This window comes from Dichotomopilus funicola (assembly GCF_033296635.1).
Source record: "Dichotomopilus funicola strain CBS 141.50 unplaced genomic scaffold C8A04scaffold_4, whole genome shotgun sequence".
NCBI classification, from domain to species: domain Eukaryota; kingdom Fungi; phylum Ascomycota; class Sordariomycetes; order Sordariales; family Chaetomiaceae; genus Dichotomopilus; species Dichotomopilus funicola.
The window spans coordinates 195,453-213,946 of record NW_026944025.1 but is presented as its reverse complement, the minus strand read 5'-3'; the positions used below and the strand labels follow the sequence as shown (position 1 = coordinate 213,946).

General features: G+C 54.4%; 5 protein-coding genes across 5 annotated transcripts; 4 read left to right on the top strand and 1 right to left on the bottom strand.

The window, feature by feature from the left end:
• Nucleotides 1-2,324: 2,324 nt before the first annotated feature.
• On the top strand, nt 2,325-2,617 carry C8A04DRAFT_24910 (uncharacterized protein; the record flags this gene model as incomplete). Its single annotated transcript, XM_062779349.1, has 2 exons — nt 2,325-2,332; nt 2,458-2,617. The coding sequence occupies 2 exons, from the start codon at nt 2,325-2,327 to the stop codon at nt 2,615-2,617; spliced, it is 168 nt and encodes a 55-aa protein (XP_062640485.1).
• Nucleotides 2,618-2,987: 370 nt separating this feature from the next.
• C8A04DRAFT_9256 (pyridoxal-dependent decarboxylase) lies at nt 2,988-4,443 on the top strand (the record flags this gene model as incomplete). The annotated part of the gene is made up of 2 exons (XM_062785415.1): nt 2,988-3,318; nt 3,383-4,443. The coding sequence occupies 2 exons, from the start codon at nt 2,988-2,990 to the stop codon at nt 4,441-4,443; spliced, it is 1,392 nt and encodes a 463-aa protein (XP_062640484.1).
• A 1,517-nt stretch (nt 4,444-5,960) lies between these two features.
• Nucleotides 5,961-7,713, top strand: C8A04DRAFT_9166 (phosphoribosyltransferase-like protein; the record flags this gene model as incomplete). The annotated part of the gene is made up of 4 exons (XM_062785380.1): nt 5,961-6,154; nt 6,299-7,005; nt 7,091-7,249; nt 7,328-7,713. The coding sequence occupies 4 exons, from the start codon at nt 5,961-5,963 to the stop codon at nt 7,711-7,713; spliced, it is 1,446 nt and encodes a 481-aa protein (XP_062640483.1).
• Nucleotides 7,714-11,210: 3,497 nt separating this feature from the next.
• Nucleotides 11,211-13,034, top strand: C8A04DRAFT_9269 (WD40-repeat-containing domain protein; the record flags this gene model as incomplete). Its single annotated transcript, XM_062785422.1, has 3 exons — nt 11,211-11,491; nt 11,552-11,676; nt 11,740-13,034. 3 exons carry the CDS (start codon nt 11,211-11,213, stop codon nt 13,032-13,034), a joined length of 1,701 nt encoding a protein of 566 aa, XP_062640482.1.
• A 2,140-nt stretch (nt 13,035-15,174) lies between these two features.
• C8A04DRAFT_9168 (uncharacterized protein) lies at nt 15,175-16,902 on the bottom strand (the record flags this gene model as incomplete). The annotated part of the gene is made up of 2 exons (XM_062785381.1): nt 15,175-15,389; nt 15,423-16,902. 2 exons carry the CDS (start codon nt 16,900-16,902, stop codon nt 15,175-15,177), a joined length of 1,695 nt encoding a protein of 564 aa, XP_062640481.1.
• Between the last annotated feature and the right edge of the window lie 1,592 nt (nt 16,903-18,494).

Below are 18,494 nucleotides of genomic sequence, written 5' to 3'. Positions count from 1 at the left end.
ACCCATGAAACCACCAGTCGTTATGGTTCGAGCCAGGGAGGTTCAATCTTCACGTGTACTAATGAGAGATGGCGGGCGGTGCTGTCACCGCTGCTTATATCATGTCGGGACGCACCCTGAGGTAAGATCGAGATCCGAGTGGCTCGCTGAGACGTTCACCCCAGGATAAGGTGGCGGCCAATCAGCTGCCATGAGTTTGAGAAGATACGCAGGGGCGTTGTGGGAAACTGCAGCAATGCCGAGCTTCTTTTCCCTTTCCACACAAAGCACATCGAGGCTCAAGTGAGGCTGCTGCAGCAGTGGCGATCCTTGAGGTGATTCATTCAGTCACGGCTAGGCGATCAGCGTCGTCCTCGGACCTGGGCTCGCTCTAGCCACAAAAAGCGGCACACTAAAACAGATAGATAGCTCAAGTCCAATCCATTAACATTCGATAAACTCTTGATAAATTTTGATCGATTTATCCTTTTTTGTCTTTTTTCACTTTCTGGATTTCTTCATTTTTGTCTTCTTTCACTTTCTTTGGTTTATTATTTTTGGTCTTTTTCACTTTTGTAGCAAAGTAAGTTATCCATGGACTTGGTCTGCCGCTTTTTTTAGCCACAGCGAGCTGGGCTGCTACACTAGGTCATAGTGTAGAGGTGGCTAGTCTCGAGCCCGTCTCCCGCCGAGCCGGCGTGGTTGGGTGAGGTGTGAGAGATTTGCCGTCAGATTCCACATCGACAGCGGCAGCTGATTCCCCGATGCTCCACGACAGCAGTGTAGCGAGAGCGGGCACCATGCAGGACCTTTTTCCCTCTCGCATTCCTTGAGCAGCGCGGCAAGCGGTGTCTTTGATGAATGAATGTATGCAAGTCCACTCGCCTACACCGTTAACTACCAAGGCCGGACTGCCTCCCATTTCCCCCCTCTCGATGGCGCGATTCGCCTGCGCACCACCGCTTGCTTCCATCACACCTCAGCTCGAGCGCACGAGCAAATACTCAAAATAAACAGGCTAATGATGAGGGCAGGTAGTGGTGAGTAGTATGTGAATGGTCGCTGCGCGATTTTCGCGATCGCCCGCGTGCCGTCCTCCCTCGTTAAACTATCTACTGGAGTAAGGTTGTGATGTTGCTACGGCGGTCCCTACGCGTCAGGTCTCCAGGGACTAGCGGCTCAGCGACCCGCTTGCTGTCCCTCTTCCTCCTCTTTAGGGTTAAGGATCAAGATGGTTTGGTTGGTGTTTGACGCAACGAAGGGGGGGTGGGGTTCTCCTGCATTTCCGCTTTTCCCGTTTTTGTGCTTGTTGCTGCTCTTACTGCCGAGGGCTGTTGACCGCAACTTGTGGGCTTTGAAACCGCCCGGCCACCCATACTGACCACCATCAGAATATGCCGATATCCATCGCTTGCCGCGGCCGCAATCCGAGGTGGATGGAAAAGTCACTGATGCGATACGGTCGATGGGTGGCCTCGAATGGGTAACCGAACGTTGAACCAGCAAAACCGAGGCTCAGAGTTGTGAATCAAAGTCGACCCTGGAGTGTTAGTGATGCCTGCCCCGCGATTCCATTTCGACGCCACCCCCATTGGTCCCGGGCTGCTGTGACTGGCCCTGACATATCGGCAAAGCCACCCACTCATATCCAAGTCCACACAGCGGCCCTGTGCGTTATAGTTCAAGACATAGTTTCTAGAAAAAGTATCCCGTTAACCGCCATGAACAAGACGAAATTTGTAGTGTGGGTAGGTAGCTTTTGAGATATTGGCCATTGACCTGTTGCGAGTTTGCTAAGTACGGAGTAACTCTACTATGTATGGAAGTTGAGGATTTGTACACTACCTAACTAAACAGGGGGCGTCTTTTTTTCGGGCCGCTTCTCTTGGCCCCCGCCTTATCCCCGTCCGCAAATGGAAGTTTGGAGCAGGTTTGCGGTGTGGAGGTCGTGTGCGTGCACTGGCCACAGAGAATCAAGGAAAAAAAATTGAACAGGAACCCTCCTGCGCCCCACATTGAATGCGCACTGGACCTGCTGCAACGCCCCTCAATTCATAAGAAGCTCCGTCCCAGTTCTAAACTTCTCACCTTTCACCTCACAAACGGCCTCCCCCCTCTAACAACAAATCCCGTCCTCCTACCTTCAGCAATTCGTCTTTGTCGCGCTTTCAAAGCTCCACCAAATTACCACACTTGAAATTGCACTTGCCACGCAATCCGCGTTGGAAATTTGTAAGTATGAAATCACTTGCTTGATGGTGTTTCGCCCGGCCGTTGAAGCCACGCCATGCCATTCGTGGTCCACAAAACAGCCGCATGCAGGTCCCAGGGCAGGTGGCATCACGATGGCGTGGTGTGCACTCTCCGAGATCCTGCGTGTTTCAAAGCCGCAGCTTCAAAGAGAGAACGGGACGGCAGTTCAACAAAGATTTACAGCTTTAACTTGCACCTTGTGCTAACGTCATGCCTCCTCTCTAGGGTCTCCCCGTCGCACCGTCCGACTGCCTTTGGTCTCCTCAAAGGCACCTACTCGACTACGGCTTTCCCGGCCGTGACCCTCATCTCAGACGAAGATTTCAGCGTCCGAAAAACATTCCATATCATCAACGTACTCCCGCCACCTGCTGAGGTCGCCTAAGGAACTCGATTTTTCCTTGTTCGACTTCTTTATCCACTTGAACCCCGAGTTCGACTCCCCCAACCAGCTGCCGCATAGGACGAGTTGCGCGGTTCTTCCTCTCACCGAGGAAGAGTCGACGGAGTCTCGTCAGACCAAACAGGGAACCGTCTGCTTTCGCTTTCGACCTCCCTAGAACGAACCCCCTACCCCAAGCATCTACTCTATAAATACCACTCTAGTTCCTCTGCAAATTTGCACTCGCGCCTCTACCTTTCGCAGCAACCGCAAGACTAGAAACTCGAATCTCGATCCTCAATCAACACGCCAATATCTCTCTAACAACAACCCCGACATACACCTTCTCCACGCTAAATCTTAGGATATGGTTATGCCGACGCTTGTCACCGATCGATTCACCACTCTTGATTATAACGACTTGTCGAATAATCATGTCTTTTTGAAGAGCTACACCAATGGCGTCTTCGACTACAACAACAATCAACATGGCGGCCTTCACGACCACCAGCACGACGGTGCCAATAACCATGCCCATGCTAGGCAGCTGATTGGCAATGCGCTTCGCGAGCGCGTCGAGAGCATTGACCATGAATACTGCGAACCCGGCGATGAGGACACCTTCTTTGTGGCTGATCTCGGTGAGGTCTACCGCCAACACCTGCGCTGGAAGCTGAACCTGCCGCGCGTCAAGCCGTTCTATGGTAAGTTTCCCTTCGTGGGTTTTGTGACGGAAAGAGCCAGTCTCGTACTAACTGATTTTTTTAGCTGTGAAGTGCAACCCCGACCAGAAGCTCCTTGAGCTGCTGTCCGCCCTCGGAACGGGTTTTGATTGCGCCTCCAAGGCCGAGATTGAGCAGGTTCTGAAGCTGAACGTCGATCCGTCCCGTATCATCTATGCCCAGCCCTGCAAGACCAACTCGTACCTCCGCTACGTCAAGAACAACGGCGTCCGTCAGATGACCTTTGATAACACTGACGAGCTCCGGAAGATCGCGCGTTTGTACCCTGACGCTGAGCTCTTCCTGCGGATCCTCACCGACGATTCGTCCTCGCTGTGCCGTCTCAGCCTGAAGTTTGGAGCCTCGCTGGACTCCACCGATGAGCTCCTGGCTCTCGCCAACGAACTGGGCCTGAATGTCGTGGGTGTCAGCTTCCACGTCGGCTCAGGTGCTTCCGACCCGGCTGCGTTTCTCAAGGCCGTCCAGGATGCCCACACAGTGTTCCAGCAGGCTGCTTCACACGGCTTCTCGCTTAAGACGCTGGATGTCGGCGGAGGCTTCTGCAGCGACAACACTTTTGAGCAGATGGCCGGTGTGCTACGTACCGCTCTCGATGAGTACTTCCCCGCTCACTCCGGCATCAACCTCATTGCGGAGCCCGGCCGGTACTACGCGTCGACTGCCTTCACCATTGCCTGCAACGTCATCGCCCGGCGCAGCATCGAGGATATCGCAGCCACCAGCTACATGCTGTACGTCAACGATGGCCTCTACGGCAACTTCAGCAGCATCATGTTTGACCACCAGCACCCTGTGGCCAAGATTCTGCGCTCCGGAGGTCATACCGTGTACGACACCCCCGCGGCTGATGCCACCGAGGACGGCATTGAGTACAGCATCTGGGGCCCGACCTGCGACGGCATCGACCGCATCACCGAGAGCATCCGGTTCCCGCAGCTGCTAGACGTTGGCGACTGGCTCTATTTTGAGGACATGGGCGCCTACACCAAGTGCTCGGCTACGACGTTCAACGGGTTTACCAACAATCACGACGTCATCTACGTGTGCAGCGAGCCCGGCGCCAAGGCGCTGCTGGAGCTGCAGTAGATAACCCATCTTGATGAGTTGTGCGGGAGTGGCAGATTTTGGGTGGGGGTGAGAGAAGGAATGGACAGTTGGCCCTATTCTTGAGCTCAGGGCTTGAATTTCACTTCGTTTCGATGAGTTATAGAAAATCGGCGTTGCAGCGAGGTGCCGTCCTTGGATAGAAAATGGCTACTAGAAATATAAAGACACATTGTCCCCCAACTCGCGTTTCAACGACCCAGCATTTCTGTGTTCGATTGTTATGTTAGTAATGTAGTGGTCCAAACTTGGCCCCCAACATCCATCCACGAGCTGAGGCCGAGTGATCGGCAGCGGATATGCAGTAGGCCTGTTGTGACAAGCCGAGACATTCCAACCCGGTTCTCGGGCCTGCAAAGAGGAAAGGGTCCCGTCAGTGGCTTGCTGGTCTTCTTTTTTGTTCTGTTTTTTCTTTCTGTTTTGTTCACACTTCGAATGGAGTATCCATCCTCCCCACGTCCAGTGCGGCCCCTGTAAAATCGGCAGATGTTGTTCGTTCACCTAGTCTGCTTGGGGTCCTCCCTTCCGCTTTTGGCACCGAGACGCACAAGCAGGGCTGGGGGGGTCTGAACAGCATCGTCGGCCAGCCGGTTGCAGTGGGAAGGTTTTAGTTTGAGTTTCCTTATTTGAGGTTGGGGAGTGGGGGTCATGGGTTAAGTTGCTGGCCTGAAGATGGCAGAGGGAGAGAAAGGATGGGAGTTTGCTCTTGATTGGTTCTTTTTGTGTTTTGCTCTTTTTCTGTTTGGTTTTGGTTGTTTTTTCGTTTGCTTTTCCTAGCTGGTACTTAGGCTTTCTCCAAGCCCCCTTTCCTCTTCCTCAGTTGACCTGCTCTTGCCGTTCTTGCTCCCCATTTTGTCCTACGTAGGTAAGTACTTCACTTTCCATATTAGGCAGGGCGTGCTTAAGCTTAATTCGCACAACCAAAAGCCAGACTTTTGGGTTTGAGCTGAAACCTGGGATGCAGTGTCACTCTGCGTCTTCCGATTTGAGTGGTATGCTCTCTTCCATTCGTTCAACCCTGTTTGTGTTCCTTCAAGCACTTTGGGTGAGACCTGTCTCGGTGCCCAATCCGAGCACTCTGTTCTGTGCTTGTCCTCTCGTTTCCCGTCCTTTTCTCAACCTACCACCTTACACAATTTTTCTCCGTTTGTTAAGACTGCGAAGATATAGTGTGTTTGCTGATATAGGCTAGTGCCTGAAATAAGGTACCTTGAGTTGACGTCTTGCAGCTTTATGCTGTCCAACACATCCCACAAAAACTTACTAACCGTCCTGAGGAATTAGACCACGCTTGTTGGTTTCACCAAGTAATGAGCAAGCTGAGCAACAACAACAACAAATCAAAAGGACACATACGAAGCCAAAAACAGCCAGCCAAGTCCGCACTCCAAACAACACACCAACCCTCGACTCGACTGGATCTCACATCATCGAGAGACCGCCTAAGGATCCAGAACAAAACCACCACAACCTAGGAAAGGGGGGTAAAATCGTAAAAAATGGTCCGCAACCTCGTCCTCCTCTCCGGGTCCTCCCACCCATCCTTTGTCGATGCCGTTGCCACGTCGCTCGGCATCGCGCCCTCGAACAGGCTACTGGCCAAGTTTGCAAGCGGCGAAACCCGGTGCGAGATCCGCGACTCGGTAAGGGGGAAGGATGTGTACATCGTGCAGAGTTTTGGGTGCGGTGATCAGTCCGGGCTTGGGTTTGGGCGGGCGTCGTTCTTCGGGGTGGGTGGTCATGGCGACGGTGGTCATGGCGGTGGTCGTGGAGGTGATGATGATGACGAGGGAGAGTTGGAGGGGGAAGAAGGAGAAGGTGGCGGGGACGGCGATAGTGGCGTCGGACTTGGGCATAGGAATGGAGAGGACGAGGACGAAGCCGAAGACGAAGCCGAGAAGAAGCATGGCCCCCATGCCGCTCCCAGAGAGAAACAGCACACGGTCAACGACTACTTCATCGAACTGTGCATCATGATCTCGGCGTGCAAGACAGGGAGCGCAAGGCGAGTCACTGCCGTCCTACCCCTATTCCCTTACTCCCGTCAACCGGATCTGCCTTTCTCCAAGGTCGGCGCTCCGCTTGTCGGCATGGGTCCGCCGCCTGGAGGGGGAGAAAACGGAGGAGCAGAAAGGGGAGGAGGCGACGCACAGGGGAAAACGGGCACGGCCAAGTACACGTTCGAGAGTGTCCCCGTCACGCCGGGGCCGCATGTCCCGCGGACCTCAGGACTGGGCGCCCCGGGGTTTGAGATGATAGATATGTTTAGCACCTTGCGGGTGCCGTCGGCTGCGCGGGTTGGGGGGGGTAGTAGCGGCTGGGCAACACCGGCCCTGGGGCTTCCGCCGGCGCCGCAACAGTACACGACGCATGACTATGAGAACCCGTCGTTGGCGATGGCGTTGCAGGCCGGGTCAGGGCATAAGCAGTTCATGGCGCAGGCCGGGTCGTTGGTGGCGGACTTGCTGACGTGTGCTGGAGCGGACAGGGTGTTGACGTGCGATCTCCATGAGAGTGCTTATCAAGGGTTTTTCGATATTCCGGGTATGTCCCCTTTACCACGGGTCCTCGAAGGTTCTAAGGGGGGGTTGGGTGCTGGTGGGTCTTTTTGCTAACTTCACTTGTCCAGTCGACAATCTCTACGCTCGCCCGTTGCTCAAGGAATACATCGAGCGTAGGATCCCCAGCTACCGTGATGCGGTCATCGTCAGCCCTGATGCGGGCGGCGCTAAACGCGCCATCGCCATCGCTGATAGCCTCGGACTCAACTTTGCCCTCATTCACAAGGGTACGTCTCGTGCTTCGCTCTCATGATAATCCCGCTTCCCCGCAAACTCTGAGCAAAATATTGACCCGTCCAAAACAGAACGTCGTCACACCAACGTCAACTGCCCACCCAAAGCCACGATGATGCTCGTCGGCGACGTCGCCGGCCGCACGTGCATCCTCGTCGACGACCTAGTCGACACGGCCAACACCATCACGCGAGCGGCCAAGCTACTGAAGCGGGAAGGGCGGGCAACAGGCGTAGTGGCGCTGCTGACGCACGGCGTGCTAAGCGGCGACGCGATCGCGCGCATCAACGCCTCGGCACTCGACCGCGTGGTTGTGACCAACACGGTCGCGCAGTCGGCGGTTCGGCGCGCGGCGTGTCCTAAGCTAGAGGTGTTGGATGTGAGTGCGACGTTTGCGGAGGCTATTCGGAGGGTGCATCACGGTGAGAGTGTGAGTCGGTTGTTTCAGTATGACTGAGTACCTGGGAAGGAGGGGAAGTGAAAGGAGAACCAATATACTTGGTCACTATTGCATTGGATTGTTTGACATTTAGTGATAGCCATATTCCGTGAATAAGGTGAATAAAACCCCTAGGTTTCATAATGCTCCATAATTATTCAAGTACTCCGGATATCCAGCTTAGTGATCATGATCGATCCGCACAGCAACATGATAATCATGTCTGCTACGCTCACCAAAATTTGCTGCCTCGGCCGCTGGATATTGGATAGGGCAAGGGGGGGGGGGGGGGGGGGGGTAAATTAGTTTTGAGCAGATGATATAATTATAATTTGATAGTCCGTTTGAAACCGAACTTCTATGTAATTATGACTCGCATCTTGGTAGATAACTCCAAACACCAACGTGATGGATAATTAATACCTTCTCTTCGAGGTTAACCACCCCCGGGATCATGTACCCTTTTGGGAGAAAAAGTATTGATACCTTGACCTTTTAATTCCGGGTTTGTGGGGAAAAAAAAGACAGTGTGGAGATTGTTTCCAAGACCGAGAGATGATTCTTGTGTTTTGATTTTCATCTAGCTGGTCAACATAATTATATCAAGACATGCAGGCTTTCACGACCCGCCTACAAAATACAAGCAACGCCCCCCTAGCCATCAATATACAAGCTAGTCAAGCGGTTCTCCGGGGATAGACGTCGTCGGCACCTCCGAGAGCTTGATGGTGTTATCTATGTGTAATTAGAGGAGGTGGGTGTTTGTGGTGGACCACCGCTTCTAAAACTCGATGAGTTTGCTCCATGTAAGTAGTTTGAGAAATGTCAATGACTGAGGATATCGATCCCCGAAAACGTCTACGATGAATGGGGACCGAAGTATTTTAAGAACATCTGCTCTCCTATTGACCAGTTGCTGTGAATTTTAAACTTTGACGGCCCGCTGCTCTCAACGGCGATCGGGGTTTCCGAGGCGATCGGGATTTCCCAAGATCTGGCGAACACGATGCGATTAGTGTTAGGTGCCATTTAGGTACGTCTCTACGAAGTAACATTATGCCTGACGGATGGGGCAGCCAATCGATAATTGCCGAGCCGAGCAGCAAGTGGTCACTCCGGGTACCGCATTCAGTGAGCTGAAGAAGAATCGTGGTGAAACTTGGAAGGACCGTGAGGTGTTGGCAGGTTGATAGCACACATAATTATCGAATTTGATTAGCCGCTATCTTGATCGTACTTGGGAGGGAAATCAAGAGGATCGAAGGAGATCGGGAAGTTCATCCAAGCGACTAGACTGCAAATGTTGCGAATATCAACCACCAACTTGTCACAATCATGTTGCCTCCTTGGGAAGAATGACGTGCAAGGTCGGACCTCTCGGAGGTAACTACGCCCAGCCCCAGCCGAGCGGGATTAAGGTTGGCGCCCGGTCGATCAACGGTGTTGCAGATTGCTGAACCAAGTTTGGCTGTCGGCCGGCGGGATGTTGCGGATTGGAGCATTTTCGTCGTTCCACGTTGTCTATTCGTACTTTACGAGCGCTGGGGACGGTTCCTTACACGGGGGTTCCTCAATGTCGGTACGGAGTACCCAGTTCATTCCCTTGGGAAGTGTTCCGTTCAAGATCTGTCAAATCGCCTGGGGGGAAATTGCCACGGGCGTTTACGCAGGGGAAAGCACGCGTTCCACAACGTGCCTTGCATCCGAGTGCTTGCTCAATCAGCCCATGATGTTTTGGGGCTCCGTCGAACTTGGTCAAGGACTCAACGCGTTTTCCATGAAGGGTTGGTGGGAAGCATATCAAATGAAAGCAAGGGGGAGTCGTTCAGCGAGCAGGTGTCTAATTGGAAACGCGAACCCAACGCGGGGCCAACCGCGTGCAAACGCGCCTCGGATTGGTCAGCGGCTCAGCACCCGCCCGCAGGTCGGTCCTGTGGGACAGGCACGAGCCTGCAAAGCCGGGCCTTTTCAGCCACTCATAACGGTCCGCGCCGCCAATGCAGTCTGCGGCTGGGCAGAAATCAAAACAACAACAAACCCCCTGAGCTTGACGAACCAGGAGAGCGATGTGGTTGAGTGAGGTCTTTTCCTGCGGCCTGCTGCACCCCCTCCCCTCACTGGGTTTGACCGGAGAATGCATCAGGGAGAAATATTGGGGACGAATAACAGCACGAATCATGAGGGCAGGAGAACAGGAAGAGGGTAATAAATAATGAGACAGAAATTGCCTGTTTGGGGCCTTCTTTGTTGTTCAAGAATTCCTCTCCACTTCCCGGCTTTCGACTTGGCCCACACTTGGAGGCTGAGGAGCATATTATTAGGTGATTTTGAGGAAATTTGCTTCCAAAAAATACGTGTAAGAAATGGAGATGTTGCCAGCAGCCGAACTAAAACATTGAAAACAAACCCTGATGTGGATGAAGACATTGTGAGGAGCCGTTGATCTTGAATGCGGCTGGCGCTGATTGCCGCCAAGTCGCACAAACCGTGAACCACACGTTGTTCTCGATGTTTTGATGGGCTCATGCAGGCCGGGATGGCTGGCCTTTGAAAGGGCGAATGGGGTGCAGAGCGCGACGGCTGCCCATCCCGCGATTGCTTGTGTACGGCGAAACCTCAGGACGGAAATCGTAAAATGGGAGAATGGTATGCAAAATGTCGGTAATTTGGTGCATTTGCATGATACAATAAGATGACAGGCTGTTTATTACAGTCCGACAATGGTTTTGTAATTACAATAAGGCCCGTCGGATGCACCAGACCCACACACTGGACATGCTCACTCTGCTCAAGCAGGGGGCGGCAAGTACCTGAGGTACCCTCCCCATGTCCACTCCTGCCAACCTCCATTCCCTCTTCTCAAATCACAACTTCTCCGCCCTGCCACACAGCATCATCACCCTCACCGTCGATACCTTGCGTCCTCACCACCACCCGCCCCGGTTCCGATCTGAACTTCCTACGAATCCTCACGATTGAGACGATATTCTGATCCCTGGATATCCCTTTTGAACCAACGCGCTGCGCCCTAGGGCTCTGCGCCGTGGCCCGTTGTCCCATTGCCCCGCCATTCGACGAACCGATCGCGAGCGAGCCCAACAGGCTGGGTGCGGCTTTCTTTATCCTATCGCGTCGCTGTATCGATAATCCCCTGCGTTCGAACCATTTTTCAACGCGACTTTGGCGACCGATTTGCTTTGGATTTTCGCGATAAACAGGGTTACGAGCTCGCATCGCATTTATTTAAGCAGGACAAAGTGCTCGGCAACTCTCTCGGCGCTTGCGGTTATCAAATTGCTCTCCAAAGCGGCGCTCCTTCAAATCTCTATCCCTAGAAATATAGTGCACATTCTTTCGATCGCCCGCGAACCTAAAGAATTCACCACACGAGCGCGTTCTTTCGCAAAGAAATATTGCCTTAGCAAAGAAGCGCCTACCCAATCCCCCATTCTTCTCTCGCATGCACGATTTACCGATCCCTCTCGTCACCTTCTAATCATCACCGATCGGCAAAAATGACACATTCAAACGCCCGAGAGGGCGAATCTTCAACATCGGCCAATCCGGCGGGACAAGGACAGCCTGCTAGCGGAAAATTCGTCCATCCTTCCGTGGCGAGACCGGCCTCGGGGCTGCTGACCTACAACTCCCCCTCTTCTCGGACCGGCACATCGCTCGGCCAGCTTCGCCCCTCATCTGCGGCGCACGACCACACCGATCCTGCCAGCGTACGATCTACGGACTCGCAGCGATATGGGAGTCCGCGGAGGAAGCGCCAACGGATCGACGCCGATCGGTATGTTGGGGAAACTCTTTCCGAGAGGGGCGCCTGGACCCGTCGCTAATTGAATCTCAGTTTCATTCCCGCGCGATCGGGTCGCGACTTGCAATCTGGGTTTCACTTGATTCCCCCACCACCTCGCCCGACCCCGGAGAGGGGTAGGCCGAGGAGTCCGCCTAGGGGATATCGCTCTCAGAAGAGTAAGCGATTTCGGTGGTCTTTTCGGTGTCGTTTGTTCGCAGCCGGTCTAACTAAGCTTATAGGTGAAGAAGCCGATGAGACATTCAGGGAGCTTTTGCGCGCCGAGATCTTTGATGACGCTAGTGTCCCGCAAGTTTCACCGCGATGGACGCCCGATGACCGGATGCGGACGCCACCTAGGAATACGCCATCCCTCCCCGCGACCCCTCAGAAGAACCTATTTTCCTATGTGTCGCCTCGCCATCAGCATCTAATCGGTCTTTCGACGCCTCGGAAGACGCCCCAGAGAGCGCACAATCTCATCCCGGATCCTCGCCTGGATACCTACAGCACCACTCCTATATCTTACACAAGTCAGCAGATGCTTCTTGCTCCGAGGCGCCAGCACAGGACGGTGGCCAAGGTCCCGATCAAGGTCCTGGATGCTCCGAATCTCGCCGAGGACTTCTATCTTAATCTGATGGACTGGGGCAGCTCCGACGTTTTGGCTGTTGGCCTCGGCACTGGCGTCTTTATGTACAACGCACAGAACGGCAAGGTGGCAAAGCTCTGCACACTTGAGGACGACAAGGTTACCAGTGTATCCTGGATCCAGAAGGGGACGCATATCGCGGTCGGCACCAAGAAGGGCCTGGTCCAGATCTGGGACGCCCAAAAGTTTAAGAGACTTCGGACCATGACGGGCCACACCGCGCGCGTCGGTTCCCTTGCATGGAACGCCCACATCCTCTCCACCGGCTCCCGCGACCGGTCCATCCTCCACCGCGACGTCCGGGCACCAGACCAGTGGGTCAAGCAACTGACGGGGCACAAGCAGGAAGTGTGCGGCCTGAAGTGGAACTGCCAGGATGGCCAGTTAGCCAGCGGCTCCAACGACAACACCGTTCTGGTATGGGACAAAGTCATGGACCAGAAACCTCTGTGGACCTTCAACGAGCACATCGCAGCCGTCAAGGCCCTTGCCTGGTCCCCACACCAGCGCGGCCTGCTCGCCTCGGGCGGCGGCACCGCAGACCGCCGCATCATCTTCCACGACACCGTCCGCGGCGCTGTCCGCAACGACATCGACACGGGGAGCCAAGTCTGCAACCTGATGTGGTCCAAGAACTCCAACGAGCTCGTCTCTACCCACGGCTACATCCAGAACAACCTAGTCATCTGGAAATACCCCTCCATGACCCGCGTCGCCAGCCTCACGGGGCATACCTACCGTGTGCTGTATCTCGCCATGAGTCCCGACGGGACCCAGGTCGTCACGGGCGCTGGTGACGAGACGCTACGGTTCTGGGAGGTATTCAAGCCCAAGCAGCCGATCAGGCTACTAGGCGGCAGTATTGACCTACCGGTTATCCGGTAGTCCCTGGAACGAAATGGATAGAGACCGCCGCGGTTGTTGCCGCAACGCCTCGCAGCTGAAAAACAAACTTCAGCGGCGAAATACAGCGAGCGGAGGGAAATCATCAGCGTTGCTTCTTATTCTTCTTTATGCATTTCATTGTTTTTATGCATCGTTTTTTTTCTTCTTCCTTCACGCAGGCATAGCAGCGAGTTCCCCGGCCTAGGCGCGGCAAAAACTGGGGGATCAACGATATCGGTTATACCAGCGCACGCACATATGGGAATTGGAGCGGGTTAGGAATACAAGGGATCAGGAGTGGATATGCGGAACGAGACCTACCTTTTGGTCTTGTCTGTTGACAAATCTCCTGGTTACCTGCCAAAGATACCCCAAGGAAGGAACGAAGCTGCGGAGCGTTAAGAGGTTGGGATTTGGGATTCGGGATCTGGGGGTATAATGGGCTTGGGCGGCGGATGATTTCGTGGTTTTTTTTCCCCCGGTTCCGGATTTCCCACGGGAAGGAAGGAAAGAAAGGAAAGGAGGAACGGCTGCATGGCAGGGGGGACTGCTTTTTTGTTTTCTGTTTTTTGTTTTCGAGGGCTTTTCCCCAACTCCCTACTCGTTCTTAGGATCCATGGGGGTCTATCGGCGTTGATTTTCTTTTACACGTTCTCCCCCACTATGAGGGAGAAGGAATGATGCCCCGGGTTTTTTTTTCTTTCTTTGCTGCTTTTTACCATTTGTTTCCTTCCCCCGCCACGTTTCCCATGGTACGTACACATGTGGCGGGCTAGGCGATGGAAACGAGCAATTGTTTTCTCAGATGGCCTTGCGCATTTCCTCGGGCGAACTGGGTTGGAACGGGACCAGGACCAGGACGGAGGTTGGGAGTTGGGGCTGGTGTTTAGGGGAGAAACTAGGAAACCGGGAAATGGGAACTGGGGAAATGGGGACAAGGCCCGGAGTTAGTGGCATTGGGTTGGGCTGGGAGGCAACATTGCACTATTTGAAATGACGGCCATGATGATTCCATGAAGCGAAGGACGTCAGGATGGCTGGGCTGGACTGGGCTGGACTTGCGTCTAGTATGGAGACATAAGCCGAGGTAGCTTCGCTTGCTTTACTTAGCTTTGATGAATGCCAGCCGCAAAGGCCTCTTGACGTATGATGTCCCTGTCATCGGTTTTCGTGTTGTGATAGCCGCCTGGGTGGTGTTATCCCGTGGACTTTCTTTTTGGCTGTACAAACGCCGGGAATCTGTTTTTCAAGTGGGCGAGGTGATGATGCTCGTTGGATGGCCTGTTTCCGCGCGTGAACATCTTGGAGATAATTTATTTTGCGCAGCATCATCGATGGGCCCGAAACACGTCCATTCCCTGAACTACCCAACCGCCTGCCACCTCATTCCATACAACCTTCACCAACATGACGACGGCGGTCCGATGGAAATAGCGTTATGGGAAGCAAAGTTGTTTGTTGCCTGTGTCGGTGTTATCAACTAAAGAACGATCATCACGTGAAAAAGCCGGCCGAGCGACGACAACCACAGCGATATAGACACGCGCCAAACAACATATAGCCCAAAGAAAAGCCAAGTAATAATGAAAGAAGGGTATCATCATAAAAAGGGTGCATTCTCTGGTCCCGCCCTCTTCCCAGCCACCCCCTGCTTTCGTCTCTGGTCCCTATTTCCACCGCTTTCCTTCTCACTGCCCCTATCTCTGATCGACCCCATCCCGAACCTCAACGCTGACCTCATATCTATCACTCGCCCCAGCTTCCACCCGTTCCAGGGAACCCAGTGATCCAAAAGAGTGAGCAAAAAAGAGTAAAAGAATGGATTGATGAAATCCATCTCCCAAATATCCCAAAGCAGTGTCTTATTACCTATCTGCCGCCAGGGCCTTCGTGTGCGTGTGTTGTTGTTGTGTTCATTCATTCATTCATTATTCGAAAACGGGAAAAAAAAGGAAAAAGAAACGAAAAAGCCAAACCGTCCCTCGAAACCTGCCAAGCGAAGCCTATCTGAGGTTTGCTAGCCCCATCTCTCTCGGACGTTTCATCAACCCCACCCTTTGGGAAATAACCACACCGGGACCTCATTACCGTGCAAAGGGTGTTCAAACAAGCAAGCAAAAACAAAACAGAACAATGACCATCAAAACAACGGCGACGATGTCCCACCACCCCCCGTCTTCCTCTCCCTCGCCACATCCCTCGCGCCCCCATCAGTATCCGCCCCGCTCGCAACCACCGCCGCAGGCCGCTCGTCGTTCAGCAGCGGGATGTTATCCACCCCGCCACCATTCCCGATGTTCTCATCATCAAGCGCCTTACCCGAGATCCCATCCGCGAGGCTCCCTGGCTTCGTCCCTTCACCGTCGTTCCCAGCACCATTATTTAAACCGCCCACGGCGGTAGTAGGCACAGCCCCGCCACCGGGGGACACCAGGCCCCCGTCCTCGTGTGGCCACACGTCTGGGCTCTGCTGCCACTTCGCGACCTCGGCCTTCATGGCCTCGAGTTCCTTCTGGAAGCGCTTGCCAAAAACGTCGATGTAGTAGGTGCTGCCGTTGTAGACGCTCCAGGCAAAGACTAGCGTGAGGAAGGCGCCCGAGGCCCAGCGGCTGAAGAACCACAGCGGGCAGGGAAGCATGGTGAGCACAGCGTAGATGTACTGGATCAGCATGAATGCGGGCTCCTGCAGGGCGTCGGGGAGGCCGAGGACGATTTTGCCGATCCAGACTTTGCTGTAGGATTTGCGCAGCCAGGTGAAGGAGGTCGGGCGGCCGGCGGCAATCTTCTCGCGCCGGCGGACGGTGATGAAGAAGTAGTAGGACAGTTGCCAGAAGGCGTACGGGATGGAGGACCAGGCGAGCATGGAGAAGACGTTGGCGTAGGCGGTGGACGAGCCGGCGGGCGAGTTCTTGATGGTCCAGAGGGCCGGGAAGCGTTCCTGCTGGAAGGCCGGGTCGATGAGGTGGACGATGCAGTGAAGGGTGGCGCACGGCATGATGTGGATGAACAGGGAGGTGACCTTGTCGAACGAGTGGAAAACGAGCGAGTTACGCCACATGATGATGGCGACGGCGTTGTTTCCAAAGGCGAGACAGTAGACGGCGGTGAAGAGGCGTTTCGAATCGGGAAAGACCCAGATGCTGAGCATAAGCAGCATGTTCACAAAGTAGCACAAGTCGGCGAGGAAGTAGTGGTAGCCACGCCTGTGGTAGGTGTAGAAGCGGATGGGCATGAAGTAGAGCAGCTGGACGGTGTACCAGAGGTGGAAGTATTCCGGAAATGCGCCGACCAGGTAGCCGCTGACGAAAATGTTCATGACGCCGCAGATGAACGAGATCTTCTCGCGCAGCGTGATGGCCTTGGTGTCATTCCAGCGCGCGCCGAGCTTCTCGACGCTCTTGCGCATCCGCTTGCGGTACCGGTCTAACTGCTCATCGGCCGACGGCACGCGACGGCGCCATTCGTCCACCATGCGCTCGCGGGCGATGCGGCTCCGGTTGCCAAAAGCCGCCCGTGACTTGCGCACCTTCTCCGTCTGGGCCGATATCCCCTTCTGGAGCTTCTCAATCTGCTGCGAAAGCGCGAAGTTATCGAGAATGTCGAGCACTGTGAGGCGGTCCAGCGGCGGGAACGGATCCCAGTCCTCTTGATAGGAGCTGCTCCCGGAGAAAGACGGGTTTCGCGACAGGCGCGGACTCGTGGGCACCGTTGGGCCCATGGTGGGCGTGGTGACGGCGTGTTCGAAATTGTCGTCGGGAGGCGTTGTACCCATATCTGGTGTTAAGACGGCTTCGCTGTCGGTCGAGGCGCCCTCCCACTTGCTACCGGGAATCGGTATGGGGTTACTCCCCTTTTCTGGTTCCGCCATCTCGTCTAATCGCGGCGTGCGCGCGCTCGAGCTCGTGCTGGAGCTGGTGTCCGTGCTAGATGTCAGCGATCGGTGTGGTGGGAAACGTCGCTTTTGTGGAGACGAAATCGGGGCTGGACTGGAAAGGGATGGATGTTAGTTGGTCACCGCAGACCAGGGAATAGTCATGAATGTGGCACCAAATAGACGGCCCTCGAACCTCAAGAAGCGGTGGACCGCGGCGACTTACACAGGATCGACGGTCGAGGCGATCGGATGTAACAACGGCAGCGCGCGAAAAGCTGATATGCAGATATCTGGACGAAATATCCTCTCCCTTGTTGTCGATTTGTTTGGTCTCGAGGGATCGGAGCGTGCTGCGTTAGGAATGGCAGAAGTTGTGTCGGTGCTTTTCGGCCTGCACCGCGAATGACCTGGCCAAAGCTTGGGTTTATGCTTCGCAGATAGATGAGAACGAAGTGGTATTGATGATGTTGGTGATTCTAATGTCACAAATTTGACATTGACGTGCAAAAAAAGGGTCAATGAATGGGCTATAGGAAGCCCCAAGGTTTTGTTGGCGGGGGACCTGGGGAGCTTGTCACGTTGGGACTTCGTCCCTTTTGGGCGATGAGTCGAGAGACCACGACAGGAGCTTGTGATGGCAGATGGCAGGCAGGGAGTGCCCAGCTGACCCACGAGCCAGGCAAAAGGTGTTGATGTGAAAGCTGCAGCTCAGCGAGTCAGAGAACCCCTGCGACTGGCTCGCGGCCTGGCGTGTCGAGATCCGCGCTTTTTACTGGACAAAAATTGCACAAAACTGCCTGGGGCCGGCGACAGTAACCCTGAAGGCTGAGTCTGTTAGCACCTGCAGGCAGGTCACCATGTCTCGTCCGAGACCTGCTGATAGCCCACGCCTTTCAAATTCTGGAGGGGCGCCGAAACGATCCGAGAGGTTGTGGAATGATTCTTGTATTGGTTTGATAAAATTTTTAAGCTTTCCTCCACAGTAGAGAGGATCTGGCCTCGTCGGCATTAACAAGAGCCTGCAGCCTATCCGTTGGGACTACATAGTACCTAAGGTACCTATCTTCCAAGGGTACTATTCTTGGTCTTGATCCGTGGATAGGCGCTTCGAGGAAGGAGACTTCAGAAGCCTCGGGGGAAGAAGGGATCGAAAATCCAAAGCCGTATCATCGCAGCGTCAACTAACTGATTCCTGGGAGTTTCAGAAACAGCCCACGAGTTTCTGCCTGCTTCAGAGTGCTTGTCGTAGTCAACCCTAACCCCGAAGCGCCTCACACCCCGGCGATAAGTGCGAGACGTGGAAGGGTCTGGGTCCGTGCACACTCCCCCACTAGACTATCCTTGTGTTGCGGCGCGATTGTAAATTCGGGTTTGTCGCGACAACTGCGAAGGCGGGACCTAGCGCGACCGATGAGGCTACAGCCGTTAACACCGACCCGTCTCTGAGATCCACGCGCGTTTTCGGGCCCATTGTTGCGTGAGATTCCCCGAACTTTCGTCTATCGCGCTTTTCCGTCTCTGCCGCCGAATTTCCAACGCGACGAAGTCGAGAGAACGGGCTCTGCGACCCGGAGCAGCCCGCAAAC